General features: G+C 40.2%; 1 protein-coding gene across 1 annotated transcript in view; it reads left to right on the top strand.

Annotated features, from left to right (window-relative positions):
• The first annotated feature begins 1,558 nt into the window (after positions 1 to 1,558).
• Positions 1,559 to 20,830, top strand: part of LOC124594598 (protein transport protein sec31-like) — a 174,382-nt gene continuing 155,110 nt past the window's right edge. The window contains exon 1 of the mRNA XM_047132971.1: positions 1,559 to 1,621. Within this exon, the coding sequence (XP_046988927.1) occupies positions 1,559 to 1,621 (63 nt within the window). The remainder of the gene's footprint in view (positions 1,622 to 20,830) is intronic.

Raw genomic sequence — 20,830 nt, 5'->3', positions numbered from 1 at the left:
GGAGAGGATAAAGTTGCTAAAGACACGGAAGGAAACAATGTACAACGGAGGAATAGTTGGTGGATCTGAATCAGGGCTGAAGATGTTCTAACTAAGCAGTTCAGTTATTCGTTAAACCATGATCTTTAGCTTATACAACCGGACTTTACTAGGTGCAATACTAATCCCCCATCAATATTTCTTCAGCAGCCTTTGCATCAAGACGGTTTGAAGTAAAATTTGAGAAATGGAAAAATCTGCGGGAGATGAACTACATTCATCTACTTTACCATGAGCTCTAAATCAACAGATCGCATTCGCAAGCATGAGTCGCAATGATTGTAGAAGAGTTAGTTGAGAAACAAGAGGACATGGCCAAGGAAGGAGACGTGGAAGACTGAAAAATGCAAAACACACTGGTGCAGAATCATGAGTATTGCGCAGGAAGGACATTCTTCAAGAGATCACAAAAGGAAATGATTGTGACTCAATGGACACTGACTGAGAGAGGATTATAGAAAGTGAATTTAATAATCAGTTACACATGTTGGAACCACACCAATATATTTTTGTTTTAGTTTTTAATTTTCTTTGCTTTTTACCTTTTTTTAGTATGTTGTATTAATTTCGATTAAACTACTCACGAATCTTTTTTATACATATTATATGTATTGTGCTATATATAAAGGGTGTTTCGAAAAGGACTTTACAGCTTTGAAAATTCGTATAAAATAATTCCTAGTACCTTCAGAGGTGATTGTAGTGTCAATTTGTAGGGAAATAATCAGGTTTTGTCTCGCATTTCAGTAGAGCTGAATCGCATCATTACGAGCGCTAGCGGCAGTCGCGTTAAAGATGGCTGCCTTCACAGGACCTGAGCATGCTAGCTGTCTGTTTTGGTTTGAAGATTCGAAGTCGGCGACAACAGTTCAGCGTAATTTCCGTGCCAAATACGCTAAAGATCCTCGTAGTAGGTCTGCATTTTATGACTGGCACAAATGTTTTGCAGAAACAGGGTGCCCGGAAACTCACGAGAAATCATTAGGTCGTCCAAGCACATCCGACGACGTCGTGGAGCGAGTGAGACAACGTTCTGTCAACAGCCCTACGAAACTGACCCGCCATGCATCTGGTGAAGTGCAAATCCCGCATACAACTGTCTGGTGTGTATTGTCAAACTATTTGCATTTGAAACCATAGAGATTGGGGATCATACAAACAATAAAAGACACTGATAAAATTTCTCAAAGGAACTTGTGTGCAGGTACGTTAAACCGATTACACGAGGATGAACATTTCTTGGACAAAAACATTTTATCCTGGCTAGTCGACTTTTCACTTTAGTGGCAAGGTTAACACACATAACTGTAGGATTTGGGGCAGTTAAAATCCACATCAAACGTTGAAGCATATTCGTGATAGCCCTAAAGTGAACTTTTTTGTGCATTGAGCAAGCACAAAGTGTAAAGGTCCCTTTTTTCGCGAGAGAACCATCAATTGGGCAATGTACCTGGCTATGTTACAAGAATTTTTAGTACCACAGATCGATGAGGATGATCAACAATAAAATGTTTACATCATGCTAGATGGTGCACCACACCACTACCTGGCTGACACCCAGGATTCTCTCAGTGACTGCTTTGTAGGTCAATGAATTGGCCCCCACGTTCCCCAGACCTGACTCCACTCTATTCATCAAGGATATCGTGTTTGTACCTCCTGTGTCGGCTTCTCTACTTGAACTTATTGCAATAATTTAGGCCACCAATGAGCAAGTTACACTTGCAATGTTACAACGAGTTTGGGAAGAAATTACTTTCCGATGAGATGTGTCCAGAAGAACTATTGGAAGCCACAAACAACATCTTTAGTTTAAGGTAAAAAGACTAGATGTGCTTCCCTACAAAGTAACACTAAACCGAGCTCTACACCTTCTTTCAATAAATTTACTGAAATTTTAAAGTTGTTAAGTCCTTTTCGAAACAACCTGTACAACATGAGTGCTAAACCAAAAAAAAAAATCATAATATAGCACAGTAAATACAACTCTTTCTTACTTGTACGTGTTTCACTCCAAAAAGCTTCACCGTGCAAGGAGTATGATAAGAAACTGTGCAGGGTGACTACAATCTCTAACCATTCCTACAACTGTACGCAGACTAACTGAACATTAGGATAAAATAGCTAATGTTTCGATTGTAAATCGAATAATTTATAAATGGCCATTTAACTTTGGCAGTAATTTACTTAGTTTGCCTCATCAGCCACTTCTCGCACCTGTACTCTGACCCCTAAATTGCTAGTTTTTGTACCATGGGGATATTAATTCAAAAGCATTTTGCAACTAATTTTGGTTTTTTGAATCCATTACTATACGCCCAAGGAGAGTATATCTGCAAATCATGTAATGGGGTTACTCAGATTGTCTCCTAAATCGTTAGTCTCATTGGTTGCCGAGAGAATGTCATTTCACCACTCACTAACTTCTACGACTGATGGACTCTGTCAGAGACATAAACATGCCTTGAAAGACGAACCGATATTTGACATCCAACTCATCTGGACTCGATACGCAGCGTGGTAAGAGACATTATTTTTCTGTGTAGTAAATTTTGCATCCAGTAGACCTATAAATCATATAAAAATTTAATAGACTATTATTTCTGTTATTATGTAAAAGCGCAATGAGTATAAATTTCAATATATGCTATTCTTCACGTTGCTGTAATGTACAAAGAAAAACTGCTTCTGCATGCGTAGGCAAAAAACAAAACAAAAAAAATAGCCCTGCGATACTTAACGCATGTGCAAGTTTCCGCTGCGGTCAGAAAATACTCGCAGTAATTGCCCTCCGCGGCTGTACAGCGCTCGGCCACCCGTAGTCCTATTACGTACGAAGACGCCTGGCTGCCCCTGAATTGCCACTTTCTGCCCAGTTGCACTCGCCGGAGATTGCCTATCCGATACGTGCATTCACTTAAACACACGCACACACGCACTGCCCACCCGCCTGCTTGTTCGCCAGCGCATTTACGTAGACACACACACACACACACACACACACACACACACACACACACACACGCACACACATACTCGTAGAGCCCTTCCTGATGCGCTCAATTTCCGCAACGACGGGTAACAGACACGAGTTAAAAACCGACGAAATTTCAACTGCAGTTTTGCTTTGGCCTGTTTCAGAACGAGCAGTACAACGCATCTCTGTGGTATAGTATGTGAACGTATTGTTTAAAGCGAACACTCAGGGTTAGTCGTGACCGTGGCCATTATGAATAACAACTGAAAATACAAATTTGGATGAACACTCTCATTTCGTAGGATTATACCTCAAACGTAACTTAAGTTTATTTAAATTAATGAGGTATTGACGATTAGTACGTACGACTTTTTGTCGGTAACATGTGAAACTGTCTGACAGAAAATATCTGTTTAAGTACAAGGCTGAAATTCTGATGCTTTCCTAAGCATTAAATTAAATGTAAATACGTTCAGTAGTTTCAGGCTTCTTCCCATTTGTATTTACATGCTATACGCTTTCTCTAAACAGTACTAAGCTGATCGCTTGCTAGTTAACGCAAAAATTGTTCTATGTGATGTACATACATATGTAGAAAAATGCCTATTTCTGTTGACCCCTACAATCAAATCGTCCGCTTACATGTTTTGTCTTTTCTGTGAGACAGTGACACAATTTCACCTGCGCGGGGATCATATTCTTGATACTCCTAAATGTCAAGAGAGACAATAGTGTCAATTCCTTATAGTTTCATTCTTCTTGGTGCAGGGATCGAAGTAAAGTTGCGAGCACTAAGGGATAAATAGATTAGGCTGTGACGTAGGAACGTACAATACGTGACATACGGAATTTTGAGTCGGTATGTGGAGTGTGCTCGGATAGCCTAACCCTAAGTGGTAAGGTGACCCTTCATGATTAGCAGAGAATCCGGGTTTGATTCCCGGTCTGGTCGTAATTTTCACTTGGCACTGATGGGTAATATAGCTATACCCAGTACAGCTGATGATAAAATAATTCACAATTCAACGAATATATTTAGAAAATATTGCCACATCTGTACGATGGCCAGATAAAATACATATTACAAATTGTTCAAATGGCTCTAAGCACTTTGGGACTTAACATCTGTGGTCATCAGTCCCCTAGACTTAGAACTACTTAAACCTAACTAACCTAAGGACATTACTGACATCCATCCCCGAGGCAGGATTCGAACCCGCAACCATAGCAGCAGCGCGGTTCCGGACTGAAGCGCGTAGAACCGTTCGGTCACAGCTGCCGGCTACGTATTACAAGGCTTTCACTGAACATAAGGTGTTAATAAAGACAACAGTCTCTACTCCTCATAGTTTTATTCTTCCTTGTGCTGGAATACAAATAAAGTAGCGAACACTAAGCGGTGAACAGATTAGACAATTGCTGTGACCAGGCGAAACTACCTTCACCCGGCCAAAAAATTTGGGTCCCTTGCATGCTCTGGGAAGTGGTTCATTTTTAACTACAACAGGTGAAATACTAGTTCACATTACCACATGTATTAATAAAAGATTTACTTAAAATTTCACAACTCTCATGAAGTAGCAAAGCATAACTTGGTGCAGTAATTAACACATAATTCTCTGGAGGTACAAAGTTCAACATTAACAACACTGCAAGTTCATCTGAAACATTAACTAGACTACTGTTTGATCCCAAACAATGGTGCTGTCTGCTGTAGCTGAGGTCTCGAACTGGGCAGAGCACTTACATGCTTGGCACCATATTGACCTCTGTGTGGGGGTATTGCTGTTGCTGAGCAGGAGGTGTGGTTTTCTGAAGCGCCTCCATCTCGTCATTGTGTATTGCAGGGAGTTCACGTTTATGGCCTTCGATGTAACACTCTGATATCTAGACAACACCACACTTTAGGATGTAGACTGCAGGACAAAGGAATTTTCGATCAGTTTTGGGAGATAGCCTAAGTGGTATGATGACTAGAGTCCCAGTTGAGCACCAATTTTTCTTTTCGTCGATGGATAATGTAGCTATACCCAGTACAACTGACGCTAAGAGAATTCGCAGCTCAGGGAATATATTTCGATTCGGGGAAAAAGCATAGGCCGTGTTTTAGCTTTATTAAACGCTGTTAGTATCGAGCTTATCTCATTGTGAAGTGCATAATAACACACAAAATTAAATGAAAATTGCAATACATAGAGACCTATACAGCTGTATTGCCTGTAGTGTTTCCTAAATCACAGTAGTTACTTTTAACAGGTGTGGATCCATCGTACTCGTGAATTAAAGAGAATGAGCCATGTGTAATTTTTCATAGCACGGTTGTCAAAGGCGCGATGTAAAATACAAAATGCATGGACTGATAAAAATTATGAGTGTCCCACATAAGCAGTATCTGTGTATCAGTGACATATAACTGGTTATATGAGACATGTTAATTGAGTGTTAATACCAGAGTTCGTGAAATCTATTCGCAGCTGTAATATGGACAACGATCAGCTGTATAATGGCAATACAGTAATGAAAATTCGTGCAGAATCGGGACATCGGGACTTGAACGCTGATTTCCCGGCTATTGTGAGCGGTGGCATTACCATAAGGCTAACCGAGCACACTTCGTGGCCACATCGAAACTTATTACGTAGTCAACAAAGTGTCAAAAACCTTCACTCGTACACTCATTATTTATGTTCCCGCAAGGGGAAAACCTTTTAATTAAAATTTGGTTGTCTGTTTCTGGCGGATAAATACGATATTACGTCGCACTTCTGAACACACAGGCACTACAATATCGTGAATACTATAACTCTCGCAACTCCTATCACTCCATGCATTTATGTGTTAGGCTATACATTTTCATGAATATATGGATTTTAATTGATGCGATAGTGCAAGCACACCTATTAGGACTAGTAACTGTGATTGAGAAAACACTACATCTAGCACTGTTATATGGTTTTTTATGTAGTAACTTTCATTCAACGTGGTTTGTTGTTATGCTTTTAGATGTACTTGTAAATGAGCTAAGCTCGAATGTAGTAGTGCTCGATAAAGCACAATTTTAAAATGCAGCCTGGTGAAACGGTCTCTATCCGTCATTTTCAGACATTGACCACAGAAGACGTACACGCAAAAGATCTACGACTTTTCAATTGAAAGAAATTCGCCTCATGATGAAATTATAATCCCAGTACAGCTGTAGTGGGAAGAACAATAAATGTGACTGCTTATAATAATTTGCATTTTCAGTTGGAGGTCGAGTGATAAATTTCATCTCAAAACAACTTGAAATGAGGGATTTTTTTTATATTTCTGCAACAAATGTTTCATATTACATATTAATCTCAGTCGTTTTAATGTAGCGAGATTCCACTTTTCGTTAGCTCTTTCCTACACGATCGCGTTTTATTAATTTTATACCAGACTAGATGCTTTTGTGCACCGGAACGCAGTCCTTGTGAACATCTCGCAACTCTATACTTGTGCTGAATATTTTTTAAATAAAAGTATTTTATCATCCTGAGAAACTTCCCATCTATTTTTAAGAAGCTAGAGACATAATGACTATCGTTTCCCTTAAATAAACTAATTACTTCGTTACGTTACAGATCTGGGGAACAGGCACCCTTACCAAAACATTTCTCCCCTGTTGTTCTCGTACAGTTCGATAAGTAGTTTGACACAGCATTCTGTGCTGGACTGTACTGTGCCTCATAATCGTCTTTGCATAACTGTTGCAACATTCATTCACCGGCACTTGCTTACTTTACTGAAGTTTTGTTTTCCATCCTCAGTTTATAATCGCCCCCCTCAGCCCCAGCCTCAACATCCATTATCAAATTAACTCTTTCATGACGCCTTAAAACGTGTCCTATGAACTTATTCCTTCTCTTATTCAAATTGTAGGATAAAAATGTTTTATCTCCGCTTTACGTTCATACTTCTTCATTAACTACTCGATCCAACTAAAGTTTAGCATTCTTCTGTAGTATCATGTTTCAAAGTATTACCGTCCATGTTTCACGTATATATAAAATATCATTTGATCGAAAGAATTGTCTAATTACGTTTCAGTTTATAAGTTTGCTTATTAAATATGTGTCAGTCACGGTGTATGCTTACAAACAGAAGAATTTTCAGGAAATGCATTTTTTTCTGAGAATGGCATAACTGATGTAATAGTTTGTTTTTCTTCTGTTATTTACCGGAAGGGAATCATGCGATACTTTTACATCTACCGGTTTCGACTGGCATATGCAGTGATTTTCCGATCCAAAAGACAAGAAAGGAATAAATGAGTGTCTGGGGAGGGACTTTTCATATAAGTCAGGTGTGTTGGCCACAGGGCCAATGTACTGAACAGTCTTACCTCCCCTGTCTCTAGCGACCACAGGCTAATGAGGTAAGATGTGAAATGGAATGCTGGTGCAAAAATTAGTGAAATGTGGAAAATTGTTTGCTGCAGTTAGCAGTGAGGGTCAAGCAGAATTAAATTGTTTCACTTATCCTGAGCAGAACAGGGTCTTGAGGCACTTTTTCACAGTAACTTTAGGTAAAGTATTATTACAAAGCATGGTTCACGAATATTTTCACATTCCATGTTCACTTGTGGCTCACTTGTGTATATATTGGAGACACTGTTATGACGCTGGTTATAGCCACGAACACAAATAGTAGTGACATACATTAATACTAACATAAAATTTAATTAGTTTAGTGATTTTGAAGTACTACTTAATAACAACGGAAACAGATAGGATAATGAGAGAGAAGAGCTGTTCACAAAGAGCAGACTATTTCAGTAGAAAACTATGTACAAAAAGGGCAGCGAAAGTTGAGGCGGATGGAATCACTTTAGTCACCTGCGAACAGATGTATGGAAAATATAGCCATTATAACAGAAAGTGGACCATTAACAGTCTTTTGATGTTGGAAAGGAGTGCAGTTTCTCTGAGATTTAGAAGACGACCGTTTCAAAGCCTGCTTCGTGATACCGAATATCATTTTGAGAAAATTACTGTGCTGTGTAGTGGAGTTGAGAGGAGTTAGCTTTATTGAATATTTCTGCGATTACTTTCCGTTCTTGTTTTAATGTTATGCTTATATGAAGGGCTCACAATCTGGAAATTGTTCTACTTTCATTTTATGACATTTTCCAGATTTAAAAATGATGTTTCCGGCGTATGACAGTACACAGAAGATCAGATAAACAACATTACTATTGTATTACCCGAGATACTGAAGCAACTATGATCCTTTCACGAAACAATATACTTCTTTTAAACGACATTCGAAAGCTGTTAAACAGACGTGTACAGTAGTATGACACCAGTCAATATTGGCGTTGAAGCTTTTCTCAAAAGTATCCAATAATAAGCTCAAATTGAAGGGCAGCGTGGCCGGCGTCTCCTATTGCGGTGTAATCACTGCCAAATCAGTTCCTCATGCCAGGCCTTCAGTGACTGTTTCCCATCTCAAAGCCAAGGAGGGGCCATGAATCTGTGTTCACTCCCGTGGTCTTGTAGACAAGGCCAGTGGCTGAGCGAAGATAGATCTTTACACACAAAATTGAGGCCAGCATACTGCTGATGATTTTTATTCAAACAGTAAGCGGTGGCTCAAATCAAACAACAGGGCCTACAACGCTTTTTTTTGTCGTATGAATCTAAGTGGTTCGAAAGACCATTCCAGGTCTTAAATATCTATGTTGTAAACAGGCTGAACACTAATAAAACCGACAAACTGCAGGGACGGAATCCTGACAGGAAATGAAGGAAAAATGTCCTTTCAACATATGTTCGGAAATGCATCGTCACCACGGTATATGACGCTGACGAATGAAAGTTTCTCTAGCCACATGACGTGTGTTCCTTGTGTGTTGCATGCTGTGTGATTGTCGCAACTTGCCTTAAGTACCAGAACGGTATCGCATACATGCCGGGAACACGTCGAGATAGTGGTTGTGTGCGGCTAAGGAGATGGCAGCACGGCTCTACCAAAACACGGACTCTCACAGAACCAATCATACCACACAACTTGTAAAGCCCTTTTTGGGCGTTTGTGTGACCAGGGGTCCTTTCAGGCAGACGAACGGGTAGGGACACGGCGGACTGTGCGTACACCAAAATTGGAGGACCGGGCTCCAGGCAAGTGGCCCGCCAACATGGTTTAGGCCAAAGTAGGATTATGTGGATTTTGTCGATGGTTTTTGCACCAGACCATGACAATTATTTGATTTCTGTCATGAGCCCACTTTACCGGCGAAGAAATAGTTACCAGAACTTGCGGCATCTACGTGCGAAATCGTCATCTGTGGGCTACAGGTAACCATCGAGGGGTGGATGAGGCGTCTCATCCGAATCGGGTCAGAATCAATGTGTAGGCAGGCATTCTTGGTGAGCACATACTTCGACCAGATGTTATTCCACAAAACCTCCGGATTAATTTGGCTGGGCTGCTTGAGAATGTGCCTTCGGCAATGCGACAGTTTGTTTGGTCTGTGTTTGACGGATTACCACCCCACTTCCGTGTTACAGTTCGCCGACACCACAAAAACATCCCCCCCGCACACTGGATAGGACGTGGACGCCCTGTAGCATGACCGACTAGGCCACTGGAATTACATCACCTGGATTTTTACCTCTGAAGGCATCTGAAAAGCGTTGTAAATGCTGAACCAGTTCCTGATGTGTAAACTTTCAACAGTATGTTCACGATGCCTGTCATGCTATTTAGAAGGAGGCTAGAGAGTGCTAAAAAGTGGTGCAGTCCATGATGTGACCTGTCAACGAGTAAGTTGTATCTCATAGATGGCCACTTAGATTGTTTATTGCAACACGGAAGCGATGCAGCTCTTTACTTTGTTTCAGGACGATTTGTTCAAACGGTTCAAATGGCTCTGAGCACTATAGAACTTATCATCTAAGGTCATCAGTCCGCTAGAACTTCGAACTACTTAAACCTAACCACCCCAAGGACATCACACACATCCATGCCCGAGGCAGGATTCGAACCTGCGAATGTAGCATTCGCGCGGTTCAGGGCTGAAGCGCCTAGGACCGGACGATTTGTTGTCGTAGCACCCACACCTTCCGTCGCCCACGTGTTCATAGGACCTTTACTCCCCCAGGAATCCGTCCTTGCAGTTTGTCGGTTTTATCGATGTTCACCTTGTGTATGCACACTGAAGGGACGAATGCAGATTTGTACCAAGGCCTGGATTCGAACCTAGGTCACGTGCTCGTGAAGCAGACGCGCTAATCAGTATGCCACTCTGGCTCAGTGCTGTACAGACTAGCATAGCACTCCTCCCTCTTCTCTCTGAACTCCCAACCCTCCCTCAACCCGCTACCTGCTCCCCCTAAACTCGAAAAGCATTGCAAAGGCTTTCCAGCTGGACTGGAATATTTATTTACTTTTCCTGGGAAGATTAGGGCCATCAGGCCCTCTCTTACATCTAACCAGGCATTCTACTAATTTTGCTTTCACATGTTTTGGTAGGCATGTTAAACTACATGTAGTACAAAAAGTGAAATAAACAATTACAAAGGTGCACTTGGAAAAATACATACACATACAGTTTACATTCGTAGATGATAAGTACTGCTGTAATTAGACATAATGACAGAGAAAGATTTTAGGGAGGAGTGCTAGCAGCAGGGGGTATGAGGGAGACTGATGGTGAAGGGAGGAGAAGAATAGGGATATGATGAAACACAGTTAAGGAAATATAAAGGAAAAGAAGATTGCGCGGCTAATGGAGATAGATGAAGAGGATGAAGAGAAGGGACCGAGATAGGAAGCAATAGCTTTGCTATTTGACAGAGGCGAAAGTTTGCCTTGTACATTAATTTTCTGGAGAAAGTTATGAGGATGATAGTGGGAAATGCTTCAACATCTTGTTAAAAGCAGCAGGGGATTGAATTTTGCGCAAGGTAAGGGGCAGTTTGTTACAGATGCGGACGGCGGCAACAGAGAAGGAGTTTTGCAAACGCTTTTTGTTTTGTGAGTGGGCACAGTTAGGATACCAAATAACAGTGACTCCGTGTTTCGATTATGATGGCACGAAAGGTGTTTAATCTCTCAAGCAAGGTAGTGGGGTGCTTGCGGGACGAGGAGCTGATGAAGTAGACATAGGGTGTGGTAGTCACGCAATTTGTCCGGCCGCAGCTAGGAGTATGAAGCACTAACATGATGAAATCGGCGAAAGTTGCAGGTGTAAAGCACACAGGCATTCTTGGTTAGTTCTAACCGTCTACTCATGCCTTGTTGAATTAAATCACAATAGTGGAGCCTCAGTAGAACAAATGCTTGCATGATCTGGCGTTTCACGTCCTGTGGAAATACGTTACGAAACTTTTTGAGAGCATAGAGACAAGCGTACGTCTTCCGGCACTCTGCGACTGTAATCTCTGCCCATTTGAGACGCTCATCAAAAGGTACAGCCAAGCTATTAACTGTTTTTTGATATGGTATTGGAGTACCGTCGAGCAGAATAGGAGGCAGCTGTTCACGGAAATCTAACTTATTAATTACTGATGAGCTATTAAGATTACTTGTGTTGCAGTGTTTATATCTTCAGGTCTGGCGCTTAGGTAAGCTGAGGTCGTCGGCATAGAAATTATATTTACAGGAGGACATAACCGACGATATATCATTGACACATACAGAAAACAAAACTGGCCCTAAGACTGATCCTTGTGGCACTTCTGAGGAGATTTTTCATTTACACAGACAACACATTGCTGCCTGTCTAAGTAGCTTTCAAACCACCTCACAGCACTATCTGAGAAATTAAGCTGTCGCATTTTTCTGAGCAATATCTCAAAGTTAACAGTTTTAAAAGCTTTGCTGAAGTTTATTAACGTTAATATTGCTGCTTTCGGTTGTCGATGGCATATTTCAGGTCATCAGTTACTTTAATTAGAGCAGTGTTTGTGCTGTGATGTTTATGGAACCCGGATTTAAATTTGTCATATAGGTAAAATTCCTGCAGATGTTCAGTGATTTGACCATGAACAATGTATTCAAGTGCTTTGGATGCAGCAGGCAGAATGCTAATTGGTCGGTAATCACTGGGCAGCACCTCAGCATCGAACGATAAGAGAGATCCTGCTTGAAACACAGGCATACGCGTTTAAATAAAATGAATGGGGGGGGGGGGGGGGGGGGGGTTCAGGCGTCAATGGGATATTGGATTGAGGAGGGAGACCTGCTAGGAAATAGTTCTATCAGCTGTGCCAGGGTGGCGTAGTGGTTAGCGCATCTGCCCTGTGAGTAGGAGACGGTTTGGAATCCTGGCCTTGGTGCAAATTCTCATTCTCCGCTTCAGTCTGTGTATGTACCTTACTGAAGTTTGAGACCTGAAAAAGTCTCTACAGTTACATAGTTTCCTTGATTAAAGCACCTGTGTCTGAGTTTCAAAAATGATCCTCCGTTTCGTTCGATGCTCAGGCGCTATTCCAATAGAGTTGGGGAGCCTCTGCGATGCTGTTACAATTTGTGGGAATAAGAAGTGGGTTGAGGGGTGAATGGGTATTTGGATTGTGGAGAAATTCATGGTTGGGTTGTCTGTATAGTTCTGCAAATCCAACGTGCCAGGGTGGCCTAATGCGAACAGATCCAGGTTGGATACCTTGACACAGGTTTTCACTCGTCGCTTCAGTCTGCATGTATGCATCAGTCTTGATTTGCAGTCGAAGGTGCTACTCCTATACTACGGTGACCTAAAACCAATAATGTCCAAATCCCAGAATTTATCTTATTGTTACTGGCAAATCCTGCAAAACGCTTATATCGGTGAAGAAGTTTGAATCGCTAATATTAAATGAAATGCGGTGCCGTCATCAAGCAGAAGGTTTATCTGCAGATCAAAGTGAAAGATCCTATTAGAAGCTGCATGCTCTTGCCTTCTTCAGAGCACTGAAATGGTACCCATAGATAGATATAGGCGGATCTATAGTAAAACTTGAAGCTCACCCCATTGTGTAAGCGGGCACTTTGTACTTGGGCAAATTGTTACAGGGGAAACAACAGGATTGTAACAGGGAAACACGTAAACCGATTAGGCACTGGGTAGCAAAGCACTCGATTTTGATTCTAAAACTTACTTTACCACTCAGTCACGGTCAAACTAAATAAAAATATTCTATCAGAAAGAACGTAAAAATATTGTGCTGCCAAGTCCCCAACCGGAATATGATTACCTAAGTTGAATAAGCGACGCAGCGGGGCTTCCACAGCCTGGATGTACCACTTTAGAAAGATAAGACTGCTTTAGTTATAAGTAAGACCGGTTTCGCACCATTTTAGCTGCATCTTCAGGTGCAACAAAATCAAATAAACGTAAAATGACTTGATTTTATTGCACCTGATGATGCCGCTAAAATGTTAAGGAACTGGTCGTGCCGGCCGCGGTGGTCTGGCGGTTCAGGCGCTCAGTCCGGAACCGCGCGACTACTACGGTCGCAGCTTCGAATCCTGCCTCGGGTATGGATGTGTGTGATGTCCTTAGGTTAGTTAGGTTTAAGTAGTTCTAAGTTCTAGGGGACTGATGACCACAGATGTTAAGTCCCATAGTGCTCAGAGCCATTTGAACCATTTGAACTGGTCGTGCCTATGAATAAGCGAACTATGTATATGTCCATGTGGTCGCATTTCATGCAAGACAGACGAGGCAATGGCACTGTTAGAAAATTATAATTACAAGACGAAATAGTTAGACTACAAACATTCCCTTAACCACACTCTAGATGCTTAATGTTTTATGTGTACTTGCGTTCCAAATCATAAATACGTTATTTAACAACTTGCTTGTGTCACCATCCTCCGCAGCAGGCATAGAACTACTTGTTTTGTAAATAAAACAACCTTTTCCTGCGGCCACTTCATTTATTTATCCCAGACGCGTTTCGCCTTCTTCTTGTTCTAACGCGTTATCAGTAGATTCTATAGCGATACCGTTTTGTTATTTTTAGATTATTAAACAAAACACGTTGTGAGTATTATGTAAAAATGTAATTACTCACGATTTGCTGATCTGCGTTTGCTCTCATCTGGTCTGGAGGTCGCACTACCACTTTGTTACTCACATGTAAGCAAACTTTGCGTTCTGACCTTCTTCATACTGTTTACCACGCTTCTCCTTTTTCTGCCGTGTACTATTGTTCTTTTGTCACTCAATATAACTATTTCTTTGGAGGCTGCTTTTCACAACGTAAATTTTGCAACTCCATAACGTGTTTTCTCCTCTTTGGTGCTTTACCTTCTTGTTGCCACCCTAACGAAGTATATGTTCATGACAAACTTGTATTCATGTTTTTTATAATGTGCGTGTGTTTGAGAGAGAGAGAGAGAGAGAGAGAGAGAGAGTTGAAGAGCGTTTTTATTTTTGGGGGGGTGGGGGTGGGGGTGAGTTTGGTGGTTCGAATTGTATTGTGTTGAATATGAATGGACAAGCTGTTATTGAGTGGTTGAAAGCTGTAGTGTCAGCTAATTTGACATTTCGTTCCAACATTCTGTGGAGGGGTTCATGGATAAGTGAGTGTAAAGACGTTGGGTGGTATTATTTCTATATTGGAAGGTATTATTATATTAATCCTATTTGGGAGCGTTCATTTATTATTTTAGCTATTAGTGTAAATAATGAATTGCTTGGCGTATATGCATGGTCATTCAACAGGATTTTCCTTTCTGCTTTGGTTATCTGTAAGTGGTAATTTTCTTGCAGGGTTAGGAGGCGTTTTTCATTGTTTACTCTAATTGTTTTGTCATCTTCTCTAGTGGTTGGTTTGTGGCCATGTTCTCTTAGGTGTTCTGCAAATGTGGAGTGGTTTGTTCCATATTACCAGGCTCTCGTGTGTTCTTTGTATCTGACATCAGATGTTCTACCTGTTTACCAAAGAAGAAAGGAAAATCCTGTTGAATGACCATTCACACAAGCCAAGCAATTCTTTATTTACACTAATAGATAAAATAATAGAATAACGCTCCAAAAAAGGATTAGTGTAATAATACCTCCAATATAATAATAATCCAACATCTTTACACTCACTTATCCGTGAACCCCTCCACAGAATTTTGGAACGAAATATCAAATCAGCTGACACCACACCTTTCAACCACTCAGTAACAGCTTGTACTTTCATATTCAACACCATACAATGCGAACCACCAACCTCACCCCCCCCCCCCCCTCTCCCAAAAAAAAACACACTCTTCAACTCTCTCTCTCTGTCTCTCTCTCTCTCTCTTTCTCTCTCTCTCTCAAACGCACGCGCGTTATAAACATCAGGAATCGAAATTAGTCTTGAACATATACTTCGTTAGGATGTGCAGCAAGTAGGTACACCACCAAAGAGGAGGTAACACGTTATGGGGTTGCAAAATTTACGTTGTTAAATGCAGTGTCCGAAGATATAGTTATATAGAATGCCAAAAGAACAATACTACACCACAAAAAAGAGGGAGAAACAAGGTGAACAGTGTGAAGAAGGTCAGAAGGCAATGCTGTGCTTACATGTGAGTAATATAGTGGTAGTGCGACCTCCAGACCAGATGGGAGGAAACACAGATCAGCAAATCATGAATAATTACTTTTTTACATAAAAAATCGCGAAGTCAACTGTTTAATAATCTAAAAATCACAAAACTGTAGCATTATAGAATCTACTGATGATGCGTTACAACAAGAAGGCAAAACGCGTCTAGGATAAATAAGTTAAGAGGCAGCAGGAATAGGTGGTTTTATTTACAAAACATTTAGTACGTCATTTAACGTCAAACATTTTCCATTTCTGAGAAGGATTTCAACATAACCGAAGAAAACCTGCTCCCTTTTTCGTACAGACATTTCAGTCGAGGCATCGGCCACTGAAAGAACTCTTACGGATGGAAATAGACTTAGGTCTGCCATGCAGCTTGCAAAATGCGATATCGAGGGCTAGACTGCATACGCCTGCGGAGACACGTTTTCCATTACGCCACGCCGCTATGCTTTGTAGTATCGGTTCAGCGAGGAGTGCGAGAAAGAAGAGAGAGAGAAAGAGAGAGAGAGAGGGGGGAGGGGAGAGAAGGGGGGTGGGTGGGAAGAGGCGTGCTATAATGTGGTACGATTACTGACACATTAAGAATTCAAACCTGCCGAAGCCGTTGTCAGTCACAGTAAACATTTTGACTAGTCACTTCAAATTTCTTCGGACGAAAAAGCTTGTAGAAGATAGAGCACAGCACCTCATTCTGAACGGAGAGAAGTCTTCAGACCTAAAAATTACTTTGGGCGTCCCAAAGGACTGTTATAGACTACACTGGAAACATTTACTTGCACAAAATATCTGGTACTTCTTGTGGGGAGCTATTTGAAGTGGAACAACCACACAAAATTAACCACGAGTATGGTAGATGCCAGACAGATCACTGAAGAAACCCCCGGGAAACGTATTCCATCAACAAAGGAAGTAGTTGAATGTTGCTCGTCAGTATGGAATGGATACTGGACAGGACTGATGTAGGAAATAGAGATGTTCCAAACAACACCAGCAGGTATCTATATAAACTGTACCTGTTCACCGTATATTTTCGACATCTTTGGAAACGCCTTTTTCGACTATGTTACGATGTTTTGAAATTTGGTCTGGGCCCGAAACTAGTCAACGAGTCAAGAGGGACTGAATTTTTGTTCTACTGATTAACAGAAGTTGTTGATCCAAGCTACTTAGTACCGTTTCGTTACGGGTACATTTACAAATAGTAAGACCGAACACGAGAAAGAGATTCTCAGCCAGCTCCTGTGGTAGACGTTGTAAGAGAGGTGTTTTTAGTCGCGGTATGGTATATTGTTACAATTGCGAGAGTGTAGGTTCCTATAGAGTCAACCAATATATTGCTTTCTTCTAGTTATATCTCGCGAGAAATCCATTGACATAAAATTAGATGGAGTTCAGCCTACACGGAAGCTTACCAGCAATTGTTCCTCCCGCAAACTATTCGCTACTGCCGCAGTACAAGGCGAAGCGAAACTGGTACAAAAATTGCTTGACGCCACACACATAGAGCATAGAAGTAGATGTAGATCACTTTCACAGTGATTTATTTAGGTTTTCAAGCATCTGTCATCAATAGCATCACTGAAATTTAACGGTGAAGTATTACAATGTCTTCTGTTCCATCATGCCGCTATTCGTTGTCTTGTATGTTAGTTGAAATCCAGAGGAGCCAAGGATTGTCTAAGAGCAACTGTTTGTTAGTTCATTGATCGTTATCTAGGATACACCACTTACAGACAACGAACTAGCCTCCTCTCTGCAATAGTGGGGAAAATTACCATCACCTCATTGTGGCTCTGGAGAAAGTCGGACAGGCACATTATACAGCCGTGCATCAGATCATATAACGGGAATTCAGACCATTTCTTGCTTGCTACGCTTGAGTAAAGTCGCTGTAGTACTCTAAGATTAGATATTGTTTTTATTTTCGTGGAATGGCCTCTCGTTATTGTGCTGCTTCTCTCACAATTTTCTCCACATTATTATCTAATGATACAATAATTAACTACGTAAATAATTAGATTTGGGTAGTAGGCGTTCTGAATACAAATTTAGCTTTGACCTTTGGATTACCTGCCTGCTGATTCAGGGCAAACGGATGATATTATCATGCGCCACTTCTGTCCTAAGCCACGCACCCTCTCCACTCCCTCTCCCCACTCTGAGCCATGCGTCTCCATATCCCTTGCGCCCACAGCCATTCTAATCCTCTCCTACAGTCACAGCCCATTATTTTAGCGGCCATTAAAACGAAACAGCCAACTGGTATATACACAGCACCCTGACACAGATCAGTAGAACATACATTCGTGCGTGCATACACGCACACACATTACAACACACACACACACACACACACACACACACACACACACACACGCACACACATTTTCGTCTCCCAATCAGTCCCCAATATTTTAGTGCTATTAAAAAACAAAATAGCCAATGACAGGCCAGGCTAGTATTTTACCAATCATTAAAACAAAACTTCCAGTCAGTCAAGTGGTATGTACTGCCTAAAGACGACCTTTCTTGTTCATAAACCCCCTTTATAACGAATAAAGTTCAGTCTCTCTATGAATCTTGGTGCAATGTTAATTCCAGGTGTGAATTGTCTGTATTATTTTTCTATACCAGTACAAAACACATATGGCTTGAAGAGTGTGCTAAGCAGTGTAGGTGTTAATAATTGACAATTCACCTTATACCTACAACACTGGCGGTACAAGAACGATCGTTTATGACCGAACCACGAACCACTTTAAGGGAAAAGAAGATAATGGAGGTTGTTCTACAGTACAAATGCACGTAATAGGCTAACTAATTTAATTACTTTTTTATTTTTAGTCTTAGACCTGCTTGATTTTATATTTCACAGATGCTAAAGAAAAGGAAGGCTACGAGTTTTACATATCAATAGCAAGGTCTTGTAGTGTAACGACGTAAGTTTTGTATAAATGATTTTCTTTTGACATATGACCATGTGCGGACTTCGTCACCTACGTCAGTTACAAACACTTCAAAATTATTTAAATTCTTTTAAAAATTGTCTCTGAATGGTTCTTGAACGAAACTGTAATTAAAACATCATCATTCGAGTAGTATGCGCAGAATTACGTCACTCAGTCCAATTGGTTTGCGCAAACTTTTCCAACTTAGATGTCGTTTGTTTCTTCTCAGAAATTATATTAATGCAAGTTATCTTCTTTAATAAATATTACATCCACATTGAATAAACTTTCAAGACTCAAACTCGCGATGAACGTTGTCAAAATTAATAATCTTGTCAAATAAATTAGTAATTCATTAACATAATTCTCCATAAATAAATTCTCGGAACACGTATTTAAACTTTAGTAGCATCCACTAGTTTATTATCTTCATACATATAGACGTGAACCTGAGCCCTGACAAGATAGGACTGAACATTTACAACATGATTAAAACTTTCTATGACGTCATTGTTGTAGAAACATTACAAATTCTTATTTTTTCAGTTTTTAGAAGCACGACGCAACAACTCGGTTTCAGGATCTTCTGTTGCTCTTTGGCTCTCGACCCGCGACGTATAGTGGCCAGCAATATTCTCTCTGGTCCCGGCAGTGAAGATGCTGTCTCCGTTCGTTGCGCCGCCCTCTCCGTACATGAAACATAAAAATAAATGCAAAACTTTAGATAATTCACAACAATTACAAATATTGTAAAAATACATACACAAAACACTAAATTAAACTTATATTCACCTGCAAACTGGGCTGACACTGGAAGATGAGTGACGCTTCAATTTCGCGTCCCACTACATACACCACCCACAAACTCAGTTTGTCAGGTTTTAACCGAAAATAAACTTCTTCTATATACAATATTTAACTGTTAATATTATCCATTTTTTCTCACATTTACCGTAATCTAAAGTCCTTGCTCTTAGATAGATTCAATCCTTTTATGACAATATTGTTGTGACTATTTGTCATTTACTTTTAATTGTGCTATTATGGTAATTCACAACCGAATATATGGAGATTACTCCTTTTCAATTAATAGTTGCTAGTAAATAATAATTTAGTACGTTCTTTAACGTTGTTACATTAGGACAGAGCGTTCAAATTGTGATAGGTTAGTTTCAGTTTTATTCATTTACTAGAGCTATTCTATCCAAAATGTATATTACTAATAAGTTTCTGACAATAACTAATAGTACTATTTACTTTACGTCGTTCTTTTCCCTAATGCTTTATTTATTCCTGAGGTCAAGAAGAAATCAAGCAAAACTTTCTTTAGAATCTCGGCACGGCTTTCTTTACCTTCGGACACTCTGTTGGGTAATGGCAATTTGTTTAGGAGAAATAAGCGAGAGAGCCCCGTTTGGTGTGTTCTATATTAACACTACTACAAATCTCTATTAAAGGCACTCTGCTATGTTCTCGTGAGCCATTTAGCTCTGGACGCCCATGGTACCTAAAATTATTAACCATCCCCTTTGGTTCCAACTATCTGAGTAAATAAAAAATTTACAAAATTCCTTCTGACCTATAACAAAATTTCTTCCACATAAATCCCCTTTTAGTTATCTTTCCCTTTTTGAAGTACCAGTAGATCATCGTAGAACACTTGTTTAAACTTCCTGTCATATCTTTAAAATAACACGTAACTATCACGACAAACTTCACATGAATAAACTATGAACGCTCGTCCGTATGTAACATATACTAAATATTAACTTACTTAGGAATGAAGGGTTTCATTTGATCAACACTATATAATCCTTTAATTGCACCTGATGAGGGTTCCATAAGAAGTAACGCTTAGGGATGTACAATCTTATGTACAACATATGGACCTTCAAAGATAAAGAAGAATTTTCTGCATTCCTTACTGATCTTCGAACTTTTAGGATGAGATCGTACTAATACAAGATCTTCTACCTGAAATGAGGGTTCTATAGCATGTTTATTATAACTTTTAATTCTCCGTTCAGCATTTTTAACAATCTGCTCGAAAATATTTTCGTCTGGAATGCATTGTTGGATCTCATTTACTGGTGGCCAAGGTAGAGCAGCTAGTAAAGGCTCACCTATAATTCGTTTGCACAAAATTTCTATAGGTGATAATCCCGTCGTTAGATGAGGCAATTCATTTAATATCTATTCGAATTCAGGCATTAGTTTGGCCCACCGAGTATGTTTACATGCACAATAAGTTCTACATAATCGTCCTAATTCTTTCATGACTCTTTCTACTAAATTACTTTGAGGGTGATATTTCGAAATTATGA

The sequence above is a fragment of the Schistocerca americana genome, chromosome 2, assembly GCF_021461395.2.
Source record: "Schistocerca americana isolate TAMUIC-IGC-003095 chromosome 2, iqSchAmer2.1, whole genome shotgun sequence".
Lineage (NCBI taxonomy): Eukaryota > Metazoa > Arthropoda > Insecta > Orthoptera > Acrididae > Schistocerca > Schistocerca americana.
Note: the sequence above shows the minus strand (reverse complement) of the source record. Positions and strands in the feature narration are given on the sequence as shown.